Below are 14,999 nucleotides of genomic sequence, written 5' to 3' on the forward strand. Positions count from 1 at the left end.
TATTTTGTCATAATTCTGACTTTTTATCTTATATGACTTAGTATGTCAATTTCAAATTTTGTGTCAAACTTTCGTCTTTTTATGTCATAGTTATGTTTTTTATGTTAGAATTTTTCATTTTATTTTTGTGCTTTTTTATTTTATTAGTTTTATGCTTTTATGACCATTATGATTTTTTATCTCAGTTTTGACTGGTCATAATTACGTATAATTTATCTTATAATTCCAAATTTTGTCATCATTATGAATTTAATCTCATAATTATGGCTTTTTTATCTTATAGTTATGACTTAGTATTTCATAATTTCAAATTTTATGTCAAACTTTCAACTCTTTTTATGTCACAGTTATATTTTTTATGTTAGAATTATTTGTATTATTTTTCATGCTTTTTTTATCTCAATTTTGAATTGTCATAATTATAACTTACCTCATAATTTCAACTTTTTTGTCATAATTATGTCTGTTTTCTCATAATTTCAACTTTTGACTAATCTCATCATTTTATGGCATAGTTTTGACTTTTTATCTTATAGTTATGATGTCATAATTTCAAATTACCAAAGCAGTTTTTCTTATGTGGCAGAGATGGGTTTCCATACAACGATCCTGTTTTCTACACTCAGCCGTTCCATAAAGTTTTTATGGGCTGTGCTAATCTCTGACATTTGACCTTCGTGGTGTCAAAGTAAATTCCACCCATTTGTTCACAAGCGTTGCTACCGCGTTCCTCTCTCAACAGTCCCTGAGCACTGGTTTCATTTATTTTACACGAGTATACACAATAACCGAACTCAATAAAGCTTTTGAAGTAACTTTTACAGAGACGTGTGCACTCAAAGATGGCTGGCTAAGCTGGTTTATGGATATACGGAACATACATCCGTATTCCATTAAAGTCCCTTTATGCTCTCCAAAAATACAGAGAGATACATATGCGATACTCTAAACTAAGAGGCAATACCGAAGCGCTAAAACAACGGCCACAACGACGGGCTAAACTTAACACAGTAGCAGAAATCCCAGACAAACGGCGAGCTCTACGAGACGTCCCTGATATATGGTGGTTCGGATGCGTGTGATGCAGAAGCAGCAGTTTGATGATCAGAAGACTACAAGGAGCGACGGAGCAGGCATCACTCGAGTCGGCCGGAATAAATGTCACATGCAGAGAAAATACGAGCCATCTACATCTATCCAGTAGAGCCACTCCATGCATCAAAACAAAAAAAATCATCACTAGTTATACAAAAAAGCTTCCTGTGTGGGGAACATCTGGAAAAATAGCTACAGCATAGATCCATTTGAGTGACGTCATGAAGATGCACAGTGCGTTCGTTTCAGAGAGTAGTAATCACAAAGTCATAAAGGTTTTTTAAGAAAGCACAAACAAGCCATTCTCATGGGTAACGTGATAACAATGGGTTTATACAGATAGACATAGAGCTATATTTATATATATATATATATTTATATTGATATACTTCCTAATAAATACAACTTGCTCTGTGCAAGGTGTGATGAAGAGTTTGTTTCACATAGTGAAACCCAGTTGGGGAAGAGCATGCATTTGTCTATGTGCGAATGCCAGAGAGCTTTTGATGTCACTGGTTCTTTCCTGGGGCTTAGAATGAAGGGGTGGAGTGCCTTTTCCCGGAATGCTTCAGCGATGACACTGGACAAAACACAAATTTAAGGTTAGGGGGTCATAACGGCTCCACAGTACATTGCACTTTTAACTTTGGCTTTAAGGGGCAAGACTAGACAATGCACTCATTTATACTTACATGAAATATTCTATATTCTTTTACTCTGACTCAGCTAGAAGAAAGAAAAGAGGCCTCAATCAAACCAAATCAACTAATGACTACATTCTATAGGCTGGTAACTGTGAAAGTTTAATATCTTTAAATAATTAGGGATGCACCGATTTTACATTTCCAATAATCTGTTCATTATTGTCATGCTATGTCCAAGAACCAATAAATTAAGATTTATACTATTTACACTACTATATAAATAAATAAAAAGTAAAAAAAAAATAATAATAAAAATTAACTGCTAAAAGTGAATTTAGGCATCACATTATAACGTACAGTATGAAAATGGATATTCATTTTGCTGAAAATTAACAGTGTTATTAATTTTTTTGTGTGTTTTTAAAGATTTTAGTTTCAAAAGACTTTAAATGAGCACTAGATGACAACAAATTAAATTAAATATACAACATCAGCCAACGTATATACTACTTTTCAAAAGTTTTTAAATAATGTTTTAAATGTTTTTAAAGAAGTCTGGGCTTCATTTGTTTGAAAAATACAATAAAAAACAGTAATGTGGAATTGTGAAAAACTGTTTTCTATTTACATTTTTTTTATTTATTACTGTGGCAGCAAAGCTGAATTTTCAGCATCATTACTCCAGTCTTCAGTGTCACATGATCCTTCAGAAATCATCACCAATATGATGATTTGCTACTCAAAAATATTTCTTATTATTATTTATGTTGAAAACTGAAAACAGTTGTGATGCTTAATATTTTTGTAGAAACAATTTTTTTTTTTAGGATTATTTAATAAATACAAATCTTTTGTATCATTATAAATGTTTTATGTCACTTTTCACCGTTTTGTGTACTTGCTGAATAAAAGCATTAATGTCTTTAAAATATCTCACCCAAAACTTTTGAATGATAGTGTATGCAAATTTGTAAATGTAAAAAAAAAAAATATATATATATATATATATATATAAGTATATATATAAAATCACCAATTTTGGCCGATAACTCATACAGTACCGTTCAGTATCGTGCATCCCTATATATAAAAGCTTGGAAGCTTATTAATAGAGAAGCTGACTTTTTGAATGGGTTTTAATTATTACATCAGTTGTCAATGAGAGAACAGAAGTAAAGGAATAAGTAAGAAATAAGGGTAAAATGGCAAGCAAAGCCTTTGGTACTCACCCTTCTCTCTTCCATTTCGCATGTTACACTCTTCATCCTCCAAACCGTCATCCACTGCAAAATTTACAAACATTAAAATGACCACTCAAATCACGAAGTGGGTACTTAAAGGAGAAAAGTGAGAGTACAAGAGTACCTGAGTGAAGTTCTTTCACTAGTGACGACATAGTGTTTGTGATGGAGTCTGCAGCCACTAAAAGATCATTACGGAGATTTCTTGGTACACCTGGATGAAAGAGGATCTTTTTCAGATCACAATATCCAGAGCTATAATATATCAATCCAAAATTAATTTAGCGACTTAAATTTCAGTCTGTTTCTCACTCAGAGCTATCATATGGCATTAGATGTCTTAGAATATTGTCAATAACAGTCGTATAGACTACAATTATGGTATTTTGTAGTGCTAAAAGCCCCCGTCTTTTTTATGGAAAAGATTGGTTTGGACATTCTTCCCCTAAACATCTTCTAATCCTCTTGTAAACTTGTTATGAATATCTTATAATCAATCATCTTCTAGATGTGTTCTAAACATCTTCTAATGCTATTCTAAACATGTTCTAAGCACCATCTAAACACGTTCTACACATCTACTAAACATCTTATCATCTTCTAAACATGTTCTAAACATCTTTTAATCATATTCTAAATATTTTCTAATCATTTTCTAAACATGGTTTAATCATCTTTCAAACATGTTCTAAACATTTTCTATACATATTCTAATCATCTTTAAAAACATGTTTTAAATATATTTTATTTATCTTCTAAACATCTTCTAATCATATTCTAAACGTTATAACCTTCTTCTAAACAGGTTCTAATCATCTTCCAATCATGTTCTAAACATTTTCTATGCATCTTCTAACCATCTTCTAAACATCTTTCATTCATCTTCTAAACATCTACTAAACATCTTCTAAACATTTTCTATTCATCTTCTAAACGTTCTAATCATCTTCCAAACATGTTCTAAACATCTTCTAACCATCTTTAAAAACATGTTCTAAAGATCTTTTATTCATCTTCTAAACATCTACTAAACATCTTCTACACATTTTCTAATCTTCTTCTAAACATCTTCCAGACGTCTTCTAAACATATTCAAAACATCTTTTAAACATCTTATGTGGATGATAATGTCAATCCAAAGCTTGACACTTCTCACCCTGAGAGAAGGCATCCAGCACATCATCTCCGACCCCTGCCAGGCAGTCCTGTGGCGTGTGTGTGGGGGTTGAGCCGGCTGAGGTGGAGCGGATGGGCATAGGCATGGTGCAGCTGGCACTGTGGCTGGGAGATGAGTGGGGCGAAGTCCCCGTCTGAACCTGTAGGAGGGAGATGAGGAAGGAGAATGCAAAAATTACACTAGATATATAACAACCTAAACCTCCATTGGTCCCTCGCTCCCCAAGAAACACTGATAAAAAGCTACTACTGCAGACACGCCTATAGATATCTGATCTGTTTCTTTAGGTTGTAGTGCATACATCTTTGGCCTGAGAGCTCACTGAGCAGCATGCAAGTGCCATTAGAGGAGCAAAAGGATGGTAGAAAAGAGCCGCACTGTCCCACAGATTGATGCTGGGCCCAGGGCCTGTGGCCCACTGCCAGGCAGCAGATGGCTGGCCAGACTGCAAGCACATTAGACGTGAGGTGCTTAGCCCTGATGAAAGGAGAGCAGGTCTCTGATATTTGGCAGGGAGACATGCGGCTCGTGGTCCCACCCTGGGTCACAGGAACAAAGCAGCAGGACTTGACTGGAAATGGGAGCTTCATGTCCTCGTTATGAGGAGCAGACGTGACAGAGATCACCCACAGAGAGTCTGCGATAAGCTCATGAGATAAACTCATGCTTTATTCTCATTAAAGGGGTCTTATGATGCGATTTCAAGTTTTCCTTTCTCTTTGGAGTGTTACTCCAAAAGTTGATTGTGCATAGATAAGATCCCTGAAGTTGCAAAGACTAAAGTCTCAAAACCAAAGAGATATTCTTTATCAAAGTTAAGACTCTGCCGCACCCCCTAAAACGGCTTGTTCTAACACGCCCCCACATATCTACCTCACTATGTGGGAAGATTTGCATAATGCCGCCCAAATGTTCACGCAAAGAAAGAAGGCGTGGTTTCAGTAACCGCAGTTAGTGTTGAAGCAGCATGTCAGGGAGACGCTGCGTGTTTCTAGGTGAAAGCAAAAGCACTTTATTTGGCCTTCTGAAAGTAGATGCATTTAGTAATCTTTAAGATTACAGAACAGCAATGCATTTTATGGATGACCGTTTCGTGAACCTAGGAGAGGAGGTAATTCTGATTTTGCTATGACAATCTGGCGCTTCTGAATCAGCTAGTGTTTTGTTATTAGTTTAAGTATTTGCTATTGACTGTTCAAATGCAGAATTTTGCGCATGGTGTGTGTGTGTGTGTGCGCGTGCGTGCGTGCGCGTGTATGTGAGAGAGAGAGAGAGAGATCACAGTGGAGTCAGCTGTCTTAACCGTGGCTTGTGTGCTGCACGCATTCCAGCTTCATCACTGTGTCTGTCACGCGACTCTGTTCCCCTTTCGGGCTCTGTCTTTACATTTATTTTGAAAGATGAAGCTCGCGATTATGGTAAGGGGCGTTACATTTCCGACGAGTGCTTGCGGTGTTCGGCCAATCACAATACACTGGGTCAGCTGGCCAATCAGAGCAGACTGCTCTTGTCGGAAGGAGGGACTTTGTAGAAGCGTTTGAGAAGCGTTTGAGAGAGGCGGGGCATAGAGGACCTACAATAATGTACAGTATTTGAAAAATAATGTGTTTTTTGAATATTAAAGCATGTCAACATATTCTGTTACACCAAATACACAAAATAATGATCTTTTAAAAAGCATCATATGACTCCTTTAAGCAACCTTCACTTATCAGTCATTTTTAAAGTTTTAGAAATAGCAATTCTGTAAACATTTACTTATCATTACATCATTTCAAGACTAAATTGCTTTCTTTCTTTTGTGGAACACGATGGACTGATGCTCCAAAAATGACAAAAAGAGTAGGAACGCACCACTATTAAAATACATTAAGATACAGATAATTATTTTAAAGTCACAGCCAATGACTAATAAAGCAGTTTTGTCTAAATAAATAAAAAAATAAAGCAAATATAGTGAATGTAGGCATTACAGTATTATAATGTACATAGACTTAAAACTGCATATTCTTTTTTGAGATCAGGTCAAATACAATCAAATATCTGTAGTGAATTCTGAGTAAATATTGTCTATTTAATTTCAGCAATTTTACATTCATATATCATGCACAAAGTTAAGATAAATTAAAATTAATTATCTTAAATTATTCATATTTTTAAAGATTAGCTGTGAACACTCAAATATATTAATTAAAACAATTAAGATTAACTGTGAGTGTTATATGATGGCAGTCAAATGAGTCATGAACTAATTTCATAAAAGTATATTTGTATACATAAAAGTATATAACAAATAAAGTATATATTTGTAAAAGTATATAACAAATATAAAAGTATATTTGTAGCATTTTCATTGTTTCCAGAGCTTGGTGGGAAAAAATCCCATTCATTTTCATTGCATGGAAAAGAGCAGCCTGAACATTCTTTATAATATCTAATTTTATGTTCCACAAAAGAAAGAAAGTTAGGGTGAGTAAATAATGACAGAAGTTTTTATTTTTGTCAGCAATCCTCTCCATTTTTCAGCGTTATGCAACCCGTTAATCTTTTACCTGTCACTTTTTTGAAAATGCCTGTTTTGTCATACACAATACATATGTTAGTTCAAACTTTTGCAGCTGTGACCCCGCATGTTTACTCCAGAATTGCAGAGCTGTATTAAAGGAACACTTACTGCCTGTTTCTGCTCTTCATCCTGTCAGCCAGAAGATGAACGGTGACAGTGAGTGAAAGCAGACACGTCAGAGAGACAGCGGTGGGAAAGAGAAAGGTGAAGAAAAAAAGAGAGGCAAAAAGTGAGCAAACAAATTCAGTTTTCATACATGCCGAGGGAAATAAAGAGCCGTACCTTCAGCAGCCTCATGAGACCTTCCAGCTGGACCATCAGTTCTCTCCTGCTCTCCTGCAGGGCCGACATGCGTCTCTCCAACTCGTCTTTTCTGTGCCTGAACCAAATGACAAACAAAATGAATAAATGAATCACCATATGAATCATAAAAATCAATGACTGCCAAATATACGCGACTTAAAGGGCACATATGATGGAAAACAGGATTTTCTTTGCTCTTTTGAAATAAAAAGCTCCTTGTACTATGTTCATAATGCAAAGCTCCCTCCACAACCCACTCATACAATTTATAAAAACTAAGTGGGAAAAATGGCTCATGCTATAATGGTATTGACGTCAGAACCAGGATATTCGCACATACCATTCTTAAAGATACAGTACCAAAAACAAAGCTTTTACGGGTTAAAATGATGACAGCTAATGGTAAAATGTAAAACCAAATTATGAAATCTTGATTAACATTAAAAAATCATGACGAAAGTGTAGAATATGACCCCTTTCCACTCAAGTCCTTCATTAAATACATAGTACAGCTCAGAAATGCACATAATGTGACTAAATCTCCATGAAACTAAAACAGAGGGCAAAAACAGAACATAATGGAAATGTGCTCATTCACTCATCTAATGAGACCAACATATTATTAAGAAAATTAATTTGGCTCCTACATGCCCTCTGGTGCCTATAAAAGGTACTCCATCTAAATGACTTGAATAATGACTACAGGGAGTGAAATCCCACCCGGTCCATTCAAAACCTGTTATGCTCCTAACAACCTCAAACATTGTGAAACGCTTTGGTTAACTGAAGTTACGGCTAATTTAATGTTGAACACTTCCTCTTTACAACCCTGATTAATACTACATCCATTCTGTTGTTTTTTGTGCATGAGTGTATAAAGGCTGTGTGTGAACGTGTTTGTGTACCGCAGCAGTCGTAGCTCTGCCAGTAGAGTGGGGTTCTGCTGGGCTTTCTCTGGAGTGGGTTGAGAAGCCTGTTCATGTTCTAGACGCAGACGCTGGATTTCCTGCAGTATCTCCCTATATGCACCAAACACAGAAACCAAAATGAACTTCACTGGCACCTATTGAAAGCACTCAATTGTAATGTAACACAGTCTCATTAATCACTCTTTTCTTTAACAATATTATTATTAGTAATAATAATAATAATTATTATTATGATTACTATAATATAATAATTATTATTATTATTATTAATAAAACATAAAATGTTTAAATTAACAATATACTATATAACTATACATAATAATAATAATAATAATATACATTATTACTATAGTTGTTAAATCATTTAATTGAAAATAATAGTTTTTATTGATTGAGTAATTAAATACATTATTATCATCATCATCATCATCATTATATAATTTGGTTAAATGTAATTAATACTAATTTTATTGAATGAATATTAAAATATATTACAATCATAATATTAATTTATTATTATTATATGATTTAATTAACTGTAATTAATACGTGTTAATTGTAAACAATATTTAAATATTGAAATACATTTTTGTTTGAATAATGGAATGTATAACAAATATGATTATTATTGTTATTATTATTACTGCTATTTCTGTATAATATAATTAACTCTCAATCATATTTAAATATTTAATTCAAATAATTAATGTTTTTATCAGTTGAATAAGTAAATATATTACATTACAGAATTTCAATTATCATTATTATTTTACGGGACTGTAAATATGAATACATAATGACTTATTTTCATTTAGCTTGAAGAAATGTAGTTCCATCGCAAAGCAAGAAACATTTAACTGTTTAAAAACCCCACCTGTTTTTATTCTCTAGTTCTGCGATGAGCTGCCTCTGTTGCTTATTAGCATCAAAGTTGAAACTCAGATCAGTTGGAGGGCATTGCTAAAAGACAAAATAATTAGTATTACTGATTATGCTCAAAACTAATTAGAAAGATGCCAATAAATGAACACATAAAAAAATATGCTGCCTAGTTATGGAGCATAAAAGCCAGATGTAGACACAAATGAATATTACTAAACATGCTGTTGATGTTCAATAAATTCCACACAGTAAAAAAGTGTCCTCTGAAAACCTCACCAACAAGGTGTTTTTTCTTTCCATTGTAAAGTATAGAAGTGTAATTTGAGTGTGTTTGGGAATTGAGCCTCACGGTGGAGTTGCTGGCCTCTGCTGCCAGACGAGCAGCATATCGCGCGATCAGACGATGTTCTTCATCCAGTCTGCTGGGACTCTCAAGGGTGCTACAGTCCAGACAAGGAGACAGAATAAGAAGAAATACATACAGCAGGAAGAAGAGAGACAAAGAGAGGGATGGAGCGTGAGACGGATGATGGCAGATGTGAATTCCAGAAATCAACACGAGTAATGAAACATCTGAGATGATAGATGACCATCAGGAAACAGTTTTGGGGAAGATACTCTAAAACGTGGCTGCTCAAGATATAAGGTAGCCTAGTCATAGTTCAAAGCAGCTTACGTACAGCCATGATACATAATTTCATTTTTTTAATACTATTATAGTTTATTAATATAATATAATATAATACAATATAATAAAAATCTACTGGTCATGATACATAATATAACATTAAAGGGGTCATATGATGTTGCTAAAAAGAACATTATTTTGTGTATTTGGTGTAATGAAATGTGTTAATGCTGTTTAAGGTTCAAAAAACACATTATTTTCCACATACTGTACATTATTGTTTCTCCTCTATGCCCCGCCTTTCTGAAACGCGTAGATTTTTACAAAGCTCATCTGAAAAAGCGAGGTGTGCTCTGATTGGCCAGCTATCCAATGCGTTGTGATTGGCCGAATACCTCAAGCGTGAGACGGAAATGTTACGCCCCTCATATACTGTTGATGCCGTGTCCCGGCCGGAGCGACGAGACAAAAACATGAAAACCCATTACAAACGAGGCATTTGTTGCATCCAGTGGGGACATAATTACTGATTATAATGACTTCTACTGTCTTTTTACGCGTTGCGTTGCATTGCATCGTGCCCACAGGTACGTTTTCCTCATGAGCTTAGGTTGTTAAAATAATGTTATATTTGATCAATCTGAAAAAATATGTATGTTTATTCAAATTTAGCAGCGAATTTTGAGTAAATATTTTGTACATTTTTATTTGATTTCAGCAATTTTATATTTATTACACACAGTCAAGTATAATATAATATAATGAAATAAATTATAATATTTCAAATTGCTGTAGTTAAAATGAGTAAATATTTTTAAAATGCTCATTTAATTATTGCAAATTTATATACATTTGCTATAAAAGTCAATAATATGATATATAATATAATATAATAATATAGCTACTCTGAAATCACGGCTTCTAAAGCTATAAGCTACTCATAATCTACAGTTTATGATATACATTTTAATATTAAAATGATATTATATTTTATCAATCTTTTATCAAACTTTTGTAGTGAATTTTGAGTAAATATTTAGTAAATGTTTATTTAATTCCTGTGATTTTACAGACATGTGTTATATAATATAATATGTTCCAAATTTTTTTTATTTTGAGTAAATATTTTTATTGTTAATTTAATTACAGCAATTTTATACATTTATATACACAAAGTCAAGATATATATATATATATATATTTTTTTTTTATTTATTTATTTATTTATTTATTTTTACTAATTTTGAGTAAATATTGTTATATAATATAATATATCGTAACATATATAATATAATTTCTACATTTTTCAAGTGAATTTTGAGTAAATATTTTGTAAATATTAATTTACTTACAGCAATTTTATATACATTTATTGTAGACAGATATTATTATATTTGCTTCCACATTTTTGAATTTTGAGTAAATATTTTTAATATAATTATATAAGATATTATAATCATATTTTTAGTGTTTTTAGCACATTTGGTCATTTCTAATAACAATTTCAGCAATTTTATATAGATTACATTTTTTTATAATTACATTAGATTCTTTGTGATATATCAGTATTAGCATTTTCATCCATCTAAAATCCTCAGAGCAGGTACCTTGAGTCTGAATGGATGCAGAGCGCAGAAGTGTGCAGTGAATGCATAGGCTCTGGTAGCGTGGCTGGCTCTTGTGTTATAGGGTTTGGCATATGGTTGGAGCAGATGACGGAGCATATGTTTTTCTTCCTCATTAAGTGCTCTACAATTAGGAGTGAATCACGTGCGCATATGTGTGAATGTGTATATTCTGTGACAGACACCACACATTTAAACATACATACGGCGCATTCATCAATCAAATGTAATACAAATATTATATCAGTCTGATAATACAATAGGATGATAAATGAGTTGCACAGATCTGGACTGCTGTGTCCGCCGCCGTGACCTGCCTGAACTCTCACGCTCTCAGCGGAGTGATTCATTAAGAGGGTTGTTTTCATGCCAGACGTCTCACAGACAGACATGCTGTTTATAATAATCAGTGTCACACTGAGAATGATCCACTGGAATCCACTTATTGATATGGCACCCTGACAGCGACTGACACTTAAAGGTGCTCTGGGTCATTTTTTCTCATTAAACAGCTTTACGCAAAGAAATGAGGAGCACTTTCAACAAATACGTTTACAGTTACGTGCACTTATTCAAGATAAATACCAGTGCAAAGCAAGGGACTAAGAAACAAATGGGTCTTTCTTAAATTCATTAAATGGAAATATACCCCAGCAAACTTAATAATAATTACTTTTAACAATAATAACAACAATAATAATAATAATGTTATTATTACATATAACATTATAAAATATTCAATTATATTAAACTGTATTTGAAGTATTAAACATTACTAAAATAAAATAATTATAAATATAATAATAACAACAATACTACTACTACTGCTAATAATTTATGAAATTATAACAATATTAATTTATTAAATTTGCATTTTAAATATTACAAATATATTTTAAAAACATTTTTTATAATTACTACACATTACAAGAATATTCAATTATATTAAAACTGTATTTGAAATATAAAAAATTACTAAAATTAACTTACTATTATTTATTATCATCACAACATTACATGTAACATTACAGTAATATGCAATTATTAAAATGTTATTCCAAATATGTCAAATTTATTCCAGATAATAAATTACTAAAATTAAAATAATTATAAATAATATAATGATTATGATGATCATTTATCATTATTACTACTACTACTACTACTAGAATGTTCAATTATTAAAACTGCATTTGAAATATAAAAAAATTACTAAAATCAAAATTATATTAATAATAATAATAATTATTATTATTACAATATTACATTGAACATTACAATAAAATGCAATTATTACATAATTAATTATTAATACAGAAATATATTATTATTATTTAGTGCTTTTCCTGTGCTTATAAAAGTGCATCTAAACAAAACAAAGCAAACCAAACTAAGTAATAACACAATCTACATTTTAAATGCAGACCATAACAATGTCCCATGTGTGTGATTCACCAGCCACAAAATGAGTACAAGTGAAAAAATAAAACGTCCAAACGTGCAGCCCCTTATGGAAAATTAAAAATGGGTGGCACATAGTTTCCATGCTTCTTCTATACAGTCCAAAAAAAAGGGGGAAATACTATCAAAACAGATCACATCACCTCAACTTTATTGCCAAAATAAAATTATACATGGTAACTAGAAGTGACAGTGATCTGCCATCCATGATAAATATTAACAAACAAACTACTTCATATAGTTATTAGTTTAAGTCATAAGAATAGTCAAAGAGAGGACAAACAATGGCCATGAAAATCTAATTCTAAATGAAAAAAAAAAAAAGTAAAATAAAAAGTACACTCTGACCCTTTTCAATCCAAAAGTGGATAAAGGACATGGAGAGCATATCAACACTCTGTACGGTGAGACTGTGATAGAGCTGGAGTCTATGATTTCATATCCAGTGACAGGTGGTCAATACTCACTTAACTTCAAATTAAAAACTCATTCGGAGCAAATGGAAAATTATATTTCTGTTCTGGCAGCAAGACTGGCCATGACCCAGCAGACGATAAATTCTACACAAGGCCACTTGTCCTTGAAGGCCCGGCCCAGTAAATGAACGTGTGCTGGAGAGATGCAGCGTCAGCAGAGAGACTCGCTCGTGCTCATTGTCTCGCCTACAGCTCTGATGTTCCTACAAGGCCACGCAATTACACCCAAAATGACTTTGAGAGAGAAAAAAACTTCTTATATATATATATATATATATATATATAAAAAAGTTTCACACATCTTGTTGCTGATGTTTTGAGAAGTTAGAGAAATCAAGGGCTGTTGTAATTATTATTATTATTTTACATTTTCCTTCACAAAACAAACATACACACACTCGTGTTTGTTTCTGTGAATTGTGGGGACTTTCCATAGACTTCTATTACTTTTATCATGACCAAACGATATTTTCTATCTGCTAACCCAACACTAACCCTAAACCTACTTCTTACAGAAAACTTGTTTGCATTGTTACACTTTCAGATAAACATCATTTACTATTTTACTTTTTTTTTCACTCATGGGAACAGTAAAGACATTTATAATGATTTATATTTCAAATAAATGCTGTTTAACTTTCTATTCATAAAAAAAAAAAAAATCCTGAAAAAAGTATCAAGGTTTCCATAAAAATATTAAGAAGCACAATAATAAAAATCTGCAACACAGCATATTAGAATGTTTTCTGAAGGGTCATGTGACACTGAAGACTGGAGTAATGATGCTGAAAATTCAGCTTTGCATCACAAAAATAAATAAATATAATCAAAATTTAAAATATAATCAAATAGAAAGCAGATCTTTTAGGTTTTGATAATATTTCATAATATTACTATTTTTACCGTATTTTTGATCAACCAAATGCAGCATTGGTGAACATAAGAAAATTATTTCAAGAACATTTATGTCCCTGGACCACAAAACCAGTCATAAGTGTCAACATTGCAAAACACCAGAAAGTGTTATATGTAGAAAATGCTTCATATTTTGAAAACTTTTTCACTTCTTGTGCTCATTAAGGTAAGAGTGCTCTAATCTACACTTCATATCCCATGATGCTTTGCATTCAGCTACTCAGGACTACATTTAGGCTGTGTAAAACCTGGAATAGAAGCCTTCTAAAGCAGTTTATGAAGGTCTGAAGGCACCAAAGCACATATGTGACCCTGGACCACAAAACCAGTCATAAGGGTCAATTTTTCGAAATTGAGATTTATGCATCATCTGAAAGCTGAATAAATAAGCTTTCCATTGATATATGGTTTGTTAGGATAGGACCATATTTGGCTGAGATACAACTATTTGAATATCTGGAATCTGAGGGTGCAAAACAATCTAAATATTGAGAAAATCGCCTTTAAAGTTGTCCAAATGAAGTTCTTCACAATGCATATTACTAATCAAAAATTAAGTTTTAATATATTTATGGTAGGAAATTTACAAAATATCTTCATGGAACATGATCTTTACTTAATATCCTAATGATTTTTGGCATAAAAGAAAAATCGATAATTTTGACCCATACAATGCATTTTTGGCTATTGCTACAAATATACCACTGGCTTTGTGGTCCAGGGTCACATTTTAAATCATTTGGATATTTTCATGTCTGGGAAAAAAATTGGTATTAAACAGGTTATTACGGTGGCCGAGAAGTGCTAAACAAATCACAATTCTGAAAACAAAATAACAAATTACAAACGCAAATGCAAGTCTAAAAAACAAAATAACAATTCAGAAAGCACAACGACGAATCAGACAAACCGGAAGAGGAAGGTATAGTTTGAGACAGCGCCATTGGTTTGGGATTACTCACCGCTGACTGGACGAGATATCTGTCAATCAACGTATACAGGAAGAACCAGCCGAAGAACAGCTGAGTCATGGTAGAAAGTTCAGAGATGGTATTAA

At 32.7% G+C, this 14,999-nt stretch overlaps 1 protein-coding gene across 3 annotated transcripts in view; it reads right to left on the reverse strand.

Annotated features, from left to right (window-relative positions):
• Positions 1-847: 847 nt before the first annotated feature.
• Positions 848-14,999, reverse strand: part of LOC107594698 (dystrobrevin beta-like) — a 48,853-nt gene continuing 34,701 nt past the window's right edge. For 2 of the 3 annotated variants that reach the window (XM_016284843.1, XM_016284842.1), the window contains exons 11-19: positions 9,187-9,277; positions 8,830-8,915; positions 7,932-8,045; positions 7,006-7,102; positions 6,832-6,852; positions 4,137-4,296; positions 3,105-3,194; positions 2,969-3,022; positions 848-1,675 (exon numbers count right to left, since the gene is read on the reverse strand). In XM_016284843.1, the coding sequence (XP_016140329.1) occupies positions 1,626-1,675; positions 2,969-3,022; positions 3,105-3,194; positions 4,137-4,296; positions 6,832-6,852; positions 7,006-7,102; positions 7,932-8,045; positions 8,830-8,915; positions 9,187-9,277 (763 nt within the window). In that variant the 3' untranslated portion in view covers positions 848-1,625. Of the gene's footprint in view, positions 1,676-1,787; positions 1,822-2,968; positions 3,023-3,104; positions 3,195-4,136; positions 4,297-6,831; positions 6,853-7,005; positions 7,103-7,931; positions 8,046-8,829; positions 8,916-9,186; positions 9,278-14,999 lie in introns of all 3 variants that reach the window. The other variant, XM_016284844.1, reaches the window with a different exon arrangement.

The sequence above is a fragment of the Sinocyclocheilus grahami genome, unplaced genomic scaffold (assembly GCF_001515645.1).
Source record: "Sinocyclocheilus grahami isolate Dianchi unplaced genomic scaffold, SAMN03320097.WGS_v1.1 scaffold189.1, whole genome shotgun sequence".
NCBI lineage: Eukaryota > Metazoa > Chordata > Actinopteri > Cypriniformes > Cyprinidae > Sinocyclocheilus > Sinocyclocheilus grahami.